Source organism: Vicia villosa, linkage group LG7, assembly GCF_029867415.1.
Source record: "Vicia villosa cultivar HV-30 ecotype Madison, WI linkage group LG7, Vvil1.0, whole genome shotgun sequence".
In the NCBI taxonomy this organism is placed as follows: Eukaryota; Viridiplantae; Streptophyta; class Magnoliopsida; order Fabales; family Fabaceae; genus Vicia; species Vicia villosa.
Window position 1 is genome coordinate 1,959,508 of NC_081186.1, and position 12,158 is coordinate 1,971,665.

At 32.2% G+C, this 12,158-nt stretch overlaps 1 protein-coding gene across 1 annotated transcript; it reads left to right on the forward strand.

Annotated features, from left to right (window-relative positions):
* Window positions 1–6,023: 6,023 nt before the first annotated feature.
* Window positions 6,024–8,899, forward strand: LOC131616888 (acid phosphatase 1-like). Its single transcript, XM_058888337.1, has 3 exons — window positions 6,024–6,590; window positions 7,875–8,084; window positions 8,573–8,899. The coding sequence occupies exons 1-3, from the start codon at window positions 6,190–6,192 to the stop codon at window positions 8,748–8,750; spliced, it is 789 nt and encodes a 262-aa protein (XP_058744320.1). The 5' UTR covers window positions 6,024–6,189; the 3' UTR covers window positions 8,751–8,899.
* Window positions 8,900–12,158: the final 3,259 nt, after the last annotated feature.

Consider the following 12,158-nt stretch of genomic DNA (forward strand, 5'->3'; position numbering starts at 1 on the left):
CAACACCTAATTCTTCAGCCATTACTACCATAGCAGTTCTAATAACTGCTGGACCTCGGTGCAGTTCACCTTTGTCAAGATGCTGTGAACAATGAAACAAAAGATTTTGCACCTGCATGAAATAAGCACCGCCAATTATAAAAATTAAAGGCTACAGAAGAAATCTCTTCATTAAAAGTTTAAGTATATTAGAAGAGTTTACCTTGAGAACATTCCCAATTCTAGCATAGGCGTACGACAGTAGTGTCATGTAACATTACTTCCTAATTTTTTCTTCAAAAGTCTTTGAAACTTCAACAGTTGCCTCCACACTTTCCTTTTGTTACAAAGCATAATATGGAGTAAATAGTAATACAAGAGAGTGACTTTGACCCAACCTAATAAAAAACCCTCCTAACTATTCAATGTTTCAGAAACTAAAGAAATAAGATTACAAATGCTTTGCAAATGTAGATAACACCGTCTATAACACATCTATAATGGTCCAACTTTTATTTGGACCTTGCATGGTGAGAGTTTTGTAGAACCAAGGTTCCCTTTTAAATGAACTGAAAAGACAAAAGGTCAACAAAAGAGGCAATTAAAACTGCCATTCAAGTAAATACCTAATTCCCGGGATATTAATCATGGAGTGATGGCTGATGCAGAAAGAAATTAATCATTCTCACCGCCTTGCCGCGTTCACTCTACTAACTCTGTCTCCAACATAAGGCTCATCACCAAGTACGACACAACCAATCATGTGCCTAATATGTAACCAATCTATAAGATCACACATCCAACAATAATGTTAATATCACAAATATAAACCTCTCTAATCTATGACTCATTTGTTCTAACTTTTAGCAATGTCAAATTCGAACAATTTCAACACATGAATGTAAAAATGAGGCTTGATCATCAATCATCATAACAAATGTATAAATTGTAAAATCGGCCGAGAATAACATACTAATCCCGTAGAATGCTCCAGGAAAAGGAAGGTGGTGTGTGTGATATCAAAGGGGTATACCAAGATAAGTGATGTACAACCTACTGCAGATCCGACAATAAAATTGGCGGATGCACGAGAGAAAAAATTATCAGCATTAGAGTTCCCACCCCTTAATATGCTCTTGTAAGGGTCCTGTTGAAAAAAAAAGAGACAGTGTTCATTATGACAATACATTAATTACAAGAGTATATAGAGATTCACCATCGCACGACGAGCAACTCCTGAAATGCCTGATGACAAAAATGTCACACCAGACATGAACACTGAAGCCTGATACCAACAGATATCTCGGGCCAGCAAATGAATAACACCACCAGAGGCTATAGTGCAATGATTCAGATAGAATAGATGCAGAACATCAAACAGAGTGTGCAATCGATGTATCATGCTACTTAACCAAACTTTGGATCGGTTCCTCTCAAATTAGTCTGGAAATTCATTTACGATCAGATTGATATCCAAACTAATATAAATTGTTATTTATCATTAAATTTGATGATTAATACCTTTAAATGGAGTCGGAGAGTTTCTTCGCCAATTATGCAGTGCTATCGAGAGTAGTAGAGTGAGTAACATAATAATAAAAAGCATGAGAAAGAGAGAGACAAACACCGATCCAAGAATCCGACACTTGAAAACGGGACCAGAATCAGAATCCAAACATTCCTTCAAAGGATTAACCATATCATCACCATCTTCACAATCATCAGCATTTGAAAATTTCTTCACGAGCAAATGTAACTTCTCAGTAACAGTGTCAGTATTAGACCAACGAGTGTTCACGCGAATACACGAGTATCTAGAAGGTCGCCTGCGAAATTAAACTATATTAGTTACAAATTCAACTGAGCATATGATATGAATTAGGGTTAGAATTTGGGGAAATTGTGGCACGTTAAAGTGGAGGAGATGCGAGAGAATCTATCGGAGCCATAAGCTTTGGTGAAGTAGTTATGAAGTTGAGGGAAACTCCATGGTTTGTTTTTCAACTTCGTGCAATTGAATGGAATATGGAGAGTAGAAAAATTGTTGTAACCGTGCTTTCAATTTGTTAACCTCCATTGAACATGGGAAGTCAAATGGAGATAGTAATCGCTGTAAATTGTGAATTGATGAAGAGCATAATTTTGAGGAAGTTGTTGTGGAAATTTGTGGTGAGAGATGTTGATGTGGCAGCACGTGGGATAGGGAAAAACATTCCCTTTCTTATATGATAGATAACTTGTACATCCTTTCTTATTGCTAATTTTTAATTGAGATAAATAATAAGTGTTTATCTACTTTTTAATTTATTTTCTTTAAATATAACAAAATGAAAAATAAGTTTAGTAAACAGACACACTCCGGATTAGGACCGTTCACGGTATTGTTCGTGAGAAAAACTGAACTGAATTGAATCAAAACATAGTTAAAATTCACTCGTATTGAACTGAACCGTTTCAATTTATTAAGAACCAAACTGAACCAAAATTATTAGTTTGGTATACTGTTTCAAAATTCCGAACTGTACCGAACTGTCAGAAGACAAATTTTTTCCAAATCAAACTGTTTATCAGAGAACCGAACCATTAAACTATTTTCCAAATTAAAAAAAAAGAATTTAACTTGTTTAAAATATTTTTCATTTTCAGTTTTGATTCGGTTTGTATTCAGCTTCAGTTCGGTTTGGTTTCAGTTACAATTCGATTCTAGAACTGTTTGTTCATAATGGTTTGGTTCACTAACCAAACATAACGGTTTGATTATTTTAACTTCAATTTGTTTTGATTCTACAATTCAATTTAATTCTTTTTTTAACAACGCTACTCCGGATCGCCCAACATCTTAAACATACTAATTTCTTTTTATGCATATTATCATATATTTTATTTAAAAATAAAAAGGAGTATCAAAACTATTTAAAAATAAAATAAAACAATTGGTTTTGTGAATAGACTACTGTAAAAGAGAATTATTAAAATTCTTTATTTTTAAAGATTTAATGATTGTAACTTAGAGAATTTTTTATTGCATCTCTTGAGTTCTTAGGCACCATGTGTGCTTTCAAAATTGTCTCTATGTTTTTGTAGATATATCTTCGGAAGTATTTTTTTTTACATTTGTGAGAAAATGTTTTGTAGATGCATATGTAGAAAAATTCCGTATGTATATCTACGGAATAACCCAGACATTGAAAACCATAAAATTTTGATGCTAAGTTATTCTGTAGATGCACCTACGAAAGAATCTCTAAACTAAATTAAATTGAAGTTTTCCTAATGTTCACTAGTTTAAAATGCTTATGTAGATTCACCTTTGGAAAAAAAATTCACAAAAAATTGTGATTTCGGATGTGCATCTACGGAATCAAGGAGCATAATTAGAATTCCGTCAAGTGCCTGGGGCTTTGTTTGCGTGTTTAGAGTGGAGAATTTTGAAAAATAGGAAGAATTTGGTGAAAAGAATAAAAATATTTTGGATAGGAGGGTTTAATTTTATTCATAACACCAAAAATCTCATAAAATGGAGAACTCAAAAATTGTATTGAAGGAGAGTTTTGAAGAAATTACATAAATTTTCTAAATATCTTTTAGATTGTTATAGAAAATTTCTTTAGCCACCTCCCTATGGGGGTCACCCCCAGCGAAAATCCCAAAATACCCCTGCTTCGGAAATGAACTTCCGAAGCGCTTTTTTTTATAAAAAAATTTCCACAATTCGGAAGTGCATCTCCGAAAACACCTCATGGGGGGTGTCTTCGGAGATGAACTTCCGAAAACACCTCATGGGGGTGAATTCGGAAATGAACTTCCGAATTATGCAGAAACTGTGTTTTTTTTATGTTTTTTCTTAAACTGTCTCGCATTTTAATTAAACACAAACGCCAAATAAAAATAAGCAACAGATAAACTGAAAATACTAAGATGATAAATCCAATCCAAAAACACTGTGCGAAAGATACAATCCGAAATCAAAACAAAACAAAACACGTCAAACAAAACAAAAACACGTTATTCTGCCCGACGAGCGTTACAAAATACACATCAAACAAAACAAAAACACGTTATTCTGCCCGACGAGCGTTACAAAATACACATCAAACAAAACAAAAACACGTTATTCTGCCCGACGAGCGAACTCCTCCGAATGAACATAATTAGACCAATCCTCATCCCACTCAGTCTCAGAACCATCAGCGTTGATCATGACTCTCACGCCTGAAGACTGAGCCTGCACGTCCGAGCCATGGACCCCCAGGGGACGAGAAGCAGAACCAGTCAAAACCTTCTTCTTCTCCTTCACCTCCTTCACTCCGCGAGAGCACGAGGTTGAAGAACCCTTTCTTCCCTTAGCGCCACCCATTCCTGCGTAAAAATGAAGAAAGAAAGGTCCATGAGACCTCCTTTTATAAAAGAAGAAAGGGGACAAAAACGCTTGGGAAACAGACAAGTCATTAAAGAACAAAGACGTTGGAAACCAGCGACACGCCGTCAAAGAAATCAGAACGCATGCACACAAACTTCAAAGAAACAGGCACAATAAACAAAGGCGTTAAAAATAAAGTACTTGCAAATTAAAACGGACACTCCCTACCCTCTCTAGCCGACGCAGCCTGAGTCTCCCTACCCTGTCTGATGCGTGCTGGTTGGTTGTCTGACATGTTCCTGTAAACAATTGAAATCGATTAATATGCGAGACAAAATAAAAAACTAAAAAATTTGAACTTCTGATACAATTCGGAAGTTCATTTCCGAAAACTGGGATGAAGGTGTTTTCGGAAATGAACTTCCGAAACATCCCTGCGATGGAGTTTTCTGCAACTTCCATGGAAGACCCCAAAATCAAACATAAAACCAATTCAAAAAGCTTCTAAACAACCTAAATACTACTAACAACCAGTCCATATATCATTTATGCAATTGAAACCCTAAATAGCATGCATTTGAATAATGAATCTAACAAATTTAAAACTTACAAATTGAGTGATTTGTGGGCTTTTGAATGTTGTATAGCAATGTGATTGGAGCCTTGATGCAGCCTTGGAAGTGTGTTTGCACAAATTTTCGCCTTTGCTTGTTTTTGATTTGAGTTAGGGTAAATGAATGGGGGAGGGGGAGTGTTTTGATAAATCTACATAACGCACAGCATTTCGGAAATGAACTTCCGAAATACTGTTTTCGGAAATGAACTTCCGAAGTAAGACAATTTTTTCAAGAAAAAAGGCGTTTTCGGAGATGCATCTCCGAAAACACCTTTTTCTTGCATTTTCGAAAATGCATTTCTGAAGTCAGGGGTAGTATGGGGTTTTCACCAGAGGTGGACTAGAAGGTAGGGAGGTTGGCAAAGAAATTTTCTTGTTATATTATTATCAAAATTAAAAATATAATAATAATAATGACTCTTATATCATTCTAAGTAAAATTATTTTTTCAAAATCAAATATTTTTCTATACTTTTTTAGAATTTTGTTTTCAAAAGTCTTCACCTCCCTTCTTCTTCAAATTCATAAATAAAGTTTAAAAGAATCAAAGAGTGCATTGAGAATTTCTCTTTAATATAAAACTGTTTTAGTTTTATATAAATAGCTTTTTATTATGCTTACTTTTTTTATTTGGAGATTAATAGTTTCTTTATAAAGATAATTTGGAAATTAGTAATTAAGCACTTATTATGCGTATTGCGTGCATTCAATTATTCTGTTGTATATTTATGTAAACCAATAACCCGGTCATACTTTTTGGGACCGTGTCCCATGCCATGGAATTAAAAATAAAAAATATGTAAATAACGCAGAAAGAACCCTTAACAAAAAAAAAAAAGTCCCCAGATTAACGGACGAAAAACAAACAACGAAATACCAAAACCTCATTGGTCAGCAAATTCAGAACGGGTCCCACCTTTTAAAAAACCCCACCGACCAAACCCTCCTCACGTTTTCTTACACACCAATCCAACCGATTCCGAACATTAACGGAATATTCCAACCCCGTCATTCCCACTTTCCCAACAGTCCAAATCTTTTCTTTCACTCTCACGTCACGTCAACTAACGCCCCTCTCCTTCAGCAAAGAGTTGTTATTATTTCTCTTCAACAAGTTGTTTCGTTTTCCCCTTTCTTTCTTCTCATCCAATTTCAAAACACATTCACAGTTTGTTTCGTTTTCCCCTTTCTTTCTTCTCATCCAATTTCAAAACACATTCACAGTTTCTTCACAATGACGATTCCTCTCTTGAAACTCTTCCTTCTATTTTCCCTCTTCTCAATTTCCCTCTCCCTCTCCCACGAACCTCAAAACCTCCACGTCTTTCCGAGACCGTTGATTATAGAATACTCAGAACTCGACGAAGACGTCAATTTAAGATGCACCAGTTGGAGATTCGCCGGTGAAGCCAACAATCTGAGTCCGTGGAAAACGGTACCCAAAGAATGTGCGGAACAGGTGAAGGAGTATATGACGGGAAAAGGATATGTTTACGACCTAGAAATTGCTTCTAAGGAAGCTGCTGAATTTGCCAAGAGTGTTCAACTTCAAGATGATGGGTTGGATGCGTGGGTTTTTGATATTGATGAAACATTGCTCTCTAATTTGCCTTATTATGCTGCACATGGTTACGGGTAATAATAATTTCATAATACTTTATATTAATTTTTTTTATATGTATAGCTTGTGTTTGATCGATTTTCGATAAATTACAAGGTCGTGGTCCATCTATGATTATCATTGACACCTAATTTGTACATTGTGTATTCAAAATTGAACATTATGATTTATAATGCAGCTGAGATTGTGGAATTTTTAAGCTGAAAAATCATGATTTACCCTTTAAACTTCTTTAACTACAGGATTGAATGAACAAATTGTTCACTAAATTTAGAGATTCTTTTAATTATATTAGTCTATTAATTAAAGACAATTTAAAGGGATTACTTTTTCTCTAAATTTAAGAGAAATACAAAGAAAATGTCACGGCAGTATTGAATTCTGGTTCAAATTAGTTCAGCTTTGACGAATTAAAATGACTTATAACTTGTTTGACTTTTAGAATACCCAAAATCAATTTTAAAGGAGTAAAATTGATTGTGAAGTGATAGATTTTTTATTATTCTAGAGTAGAATTGATTCTACCAAAATTGATTTTACTTGAAATAATTTGTAGTTTAAAATAATTTTTATCTAGAAATTTATTGTTGAACTCACGTCTACATAAATGTATCCAAATAAAAATTAATTTTGCTAAACTCAATTATATCAAAATCAATTATACCAAATTCAATTATGTCAAAATCAATTATATTCACCGCCAATTCAAACACACTCTAAGTGTATTTTTGGTTTAGTTTTTGAAAGAGGGAAAAACAATTTTTGAGGTCTAGAATTGATTTTGACATGATTTTGAGGTGTTTGATTCTTTTAAATTAGAATTGATTCTATCTTTATAATTGATTCTACTTGAAGTTAAAATTTATACCTTTTGAGTTTAAACATGATTGTATATTAAAATTTGTTGTTGAAACTCACTTTTACGCATCCAAACATAAATATCTTTACATCTAACTCACTTTTAACCAGAATTAATTCTACAAAATCAATTCACTCAGAATTAATTGTCGTCACTGCATAAGCAAACGTACTTAGTGTATCTTTGGTTTATCTTTTGGAAGAGGTGTAGAATTTATTTTAGAATGATCTTAAGGTGTTTGGTTCTTCTTGAAGTTAAAATTTGTAGTTTTTTAGTTTAAATGTGATTTTTACATAAATCATTTTACATTCAAATCACACTTTTAACTAGAATCAATCTTACAAAATCAATTCACTCAAAATCAAATTTTTTCACTGCACAACCAAACATAGGCTTAGTCTTCTAATAACTTCAGTTTTTTTCTCTTTCCTCCTTGCAGGTTGGAGGTTTTTGACCATGCAAAGTTTGATGATTGGGTGGAGAAGGGGATAGCACCAGCCTTAGAACCCAGTTTAAAACTCTATGAAGATGTTTTGAATATGGGGTATAAGGTCATTCTCCTTACAGGGCGGAGTGAACAACATAGGGATGTTACTGTCGATAATTTGATAAATGCTGGGTTTCGGGATTGGCATCAGCTCATATTAAGGTAATTCCTACAAAGCTTTTAACTCCAGGTCTGCAAATGAAAGTCTATATTATATGTTAAATGCTTAGAGATTTGAATGCATTTGTGTAATGCATAAGTGATTTAGACAAATTATATTATTTTCTTAAGCGCGATGTTAGATGACAGAATGTCGAAGCAAAGTATACTCAGTCTTTACTTTTGGAGGAATTATGTAAGCAGCCTTATTATGGCGAACATCATCTTTGGACTTATCATGGAGAGCATCATCTTTAGAGTCCAAAGATGATGTTCGCCATGATAAGGCTGGTTCATGTAGTCAACCTAGTGGAAACTGTTTAAGTAGCAATTAAATCTTGTATGCTAAAATAATTGCAACAATTACATGCTCTTTATGTTGTTATGTCGTACAAATTTTGTCAGCTCTTTATGTATTGTATTGCACTCTGATGCTATATTGCTGTCAATTTTTGCTGATTTTTCTCAATCTGTCATGTTAAATTGTTCAGATCCTCAGATGATAAAGGGAAGCTAGCTGTAGTTTACAAATCGGATAAGAGGAGTGAGATGGAGAAAGATGGATACAGGATTCTTGGAAATTCTGGTGATCAGTGGAGTGATTTATTAGGTTCTTCAGTATCTGTTAGGTCCTTCAAGCTTCCAAATCCTATGTATTACATTGCATAGTAATGCTTATTTGTTTGCAAATAATCACTCTCTAGAATTCTGAGATGTACATAAATGGAAGTCACCCTCATTCTTAATTCTTACTATATTGAACATGCCATTGAAACTCCAATATTAATGGAAGATTCATTATACTTTCTTAGTTAAAACTTGTAATTGTCAGTACCCAAAAAACTTGTATATTTACGTTTATATAGGAATGGTACTCAAGTACTTTTTTTTTTCTTTTATTTCATGTTAAAAGTAAAATATATTTACTAGTCTACTAATTAGTATGTTCATATAATCTCACAATATGAGAAGTATATATGGTGTCCTACATTTAAAATAGTGTTAAAATAACATTTCTATATAAAATATGGTGTTAAAATACATTAAATTAAGAGAAGAGGAGGGGGATTTGACATTTACACTAGCAACCAATAAAAACCATGTATCCCGTTAAATCAAACTGTCAACCAATGGCAATCATATATCTCGTTAAGTCAGACTGTAAATTTAAAATTACTTGTATAATTTGATACTTTAAAATATTCTGAACATGTAATAATACTTCTTTACACTCATAGTATACTACCATTAAACTCTTAAATTAAATACATCATTTATATAATTTATAATATTTAAAATTTTATTTAAAAAACTAGTAAGAGACTCGTGCTCCCACACGGGTAAGTTCATTCATATCCTAGATCATTCGATAAGGCTTGATTGAAAATGGTATATAATTGTTATTATAAAATCACTAATAAGTACATATATTTAAAAATAAATATGTATCAAATCACTAAAATGATAAACCCAATATCTCTAATAATTATAAATAACACTAATAACTATAAATATTTACAAATATTTTGTTGATTAAAATTTAAAAAATACTTTGGTGATAGTGACCCGTGAAAATAATGAATTTCAGTGGTAAAATTTACAAATAACTTTTATTGTTTCATTATAATTTATAATACAATAATAAATGGGGACAACTTCTATACCCATCACAAAAAGTTGGGTAGTGTACCTTCAACCAATCACAAAGTTTCATTTAATTTTAACACATTTAATTAATTATAAAATAGTATAATTTTTTGTTGTTTCCAAAATTTTTTACATTGAAGGTAACTTTACCGAACTTTCTAAGTTGGGTAGATAAGAATTCACCATAATAAATTGGTTGTTTTAGGATAAAATTCACGGAAATTGCATTCCTAATAACAAGATGGGGAAGACCATGTTCTAACGTCGAATAAGTGAATTGATATCTTAGTTAATTTGATAAAAATGTATATATATATATATATATATATATATATATATATATATATATATATATATATATATATATATATATATATATATATATATATATATATATATATATATATATATATATAAGAGTAAGTTATTATAATTTAGTCCACATCTTGACCATTTATTATTTTCAATTTAATGTTTAAAAATAATAAGTAATTAAATGTGGAGAGAGAAAACTATTCCTTATTATTTTTAACCATTAGATTGAAAAGACAATAACTTACTCTTGGAGTAAATATAACCCTCCTCTCTCTCTCTCTCTATATATATATATATATATATATATATATATATATATATATATATATATATATATATATATATATATATATAGATAGATAGATAGATAGGACCATACTTTTATAGACATTCAAAATAGAACATAAGTCGAGTGTCACGTCTAAAGAAGGACAAAATGTCATTTAAACGGCTAGGAAATTCTATGTGATTATATCCTCTAACATGTTTAGAGTATTAATGAAGTCATGATAAAATAGTTATATGGCCCCTTGAACTATCATATAGAATTTCCATGTGAATTCATATTCAAGCACTAACTTGACGTATATATTAAATTTCAGGGAACCAATAACTCAAGCAATTAAGTTCAATCATATATGTGTCAAAGTTCAACCAATCTAATATTCAAAGAGGTTGCAGTAGTTTAATAATTCCAATCAACAATAAGAATGTCAAAATGCAAGCATTGTCCTACCAATATGCTCATAAAATGGAAATTCAGTCAGGTAGTCTATGCTTTAACACAAGTAGCTAGATTAATTTTGACCTGAAAGATTTCATAACCATAGTTTCTGCATACGGAGTCATGTAATTTATGCACACGAATTTGGTTTTGATCAGTTAGCTCCAACACGGGTCATGTAGTTACTGCACAAGGATGTAAGTTAGCTGCAACTTTACACTGGTTGTATGTAGTTAGGAAGCATGGGGTGAAGTTCATTTTCAATAAATCTACTTAATAAATAAATATATTGGCTCATACAATTAATATTACATTATCATTCTATGCAAAGAATCAGGGCACATAAAGCAACCATTGTCCTGACAGTATGCTCATAAAATGGAAATTCAAAGATGAAAATAACATTCATACATTCATTTATCTTAGTTTCTTCAAATCCTGATAGTAGATGAAAAGAACATTCATAAAATGGAAATCCTGACAGTATATGCATAGTAAAAGCCATTAATTATAGCCACAAGATCCAACGGGTCTACAATCGTCACAAAGATCCTAGTTTTTGCAATCAGCTTTGCAATTCAGTTGGCCATATGCCTTTAGGATAAAGAGGGAGAAAAATGGTGTTGCTGAAAACATCCACGGATCTGCAATACAAAGTGAAAACCATGAAGAATAAAAATGTAGTATGCTGCTTAGCACTGAGTGACAATCAGGCAAGAATGCACTATTAATTGATTTAATGTGTTTTTAGTCCCTATAAAATTAGCTAAAATGACTTTTAGTCCCTATAAAAAATATATTGACTTTTAGTCCCTATAAAATTAATTTTGCACTCACTTTTGGTCCCTGTAGAGGGACCAAAAGTGAGTGCAAAAATAATTTTATAGGGACTAAAAGTCAATATATTTTTTATAGGGACTAAAAACCCAAATTGAAATATTTATAGGGACCAAAAATATATTTAACCCTAACAAAATTAACATATTGAACACAAACCAAATCCAAAAATCATAAAATATAAGCACCGAAATATTATCAACAAATCACAAAACTTAAACTACGAAACTGTGTGTAGAGGGAAAAAATGTTATCAGTAAAACCAAGATTCTTGATCATACTGCCCGCTATCAAATATGCAAATTGTTGACCAATGTAGAAATGTGATGATGATACACATTTCATGGAATAAGTTGCATATAGGTGTTAGCTGAAGATTTCGACTAAAGGGTTGTGATACCTTGAAGTGTCGGATTATGATGAAGAAATAGTTCTCATATAGCTATTTAAGGATTTTCTATTTGGAAGAAGTGTTATTCGACCAAGAGTAGTTTTTGTAGTATTTACAAGTATCCTTCGACGGAAGCGCTAACATGATCGAAATGCTAAAGCGG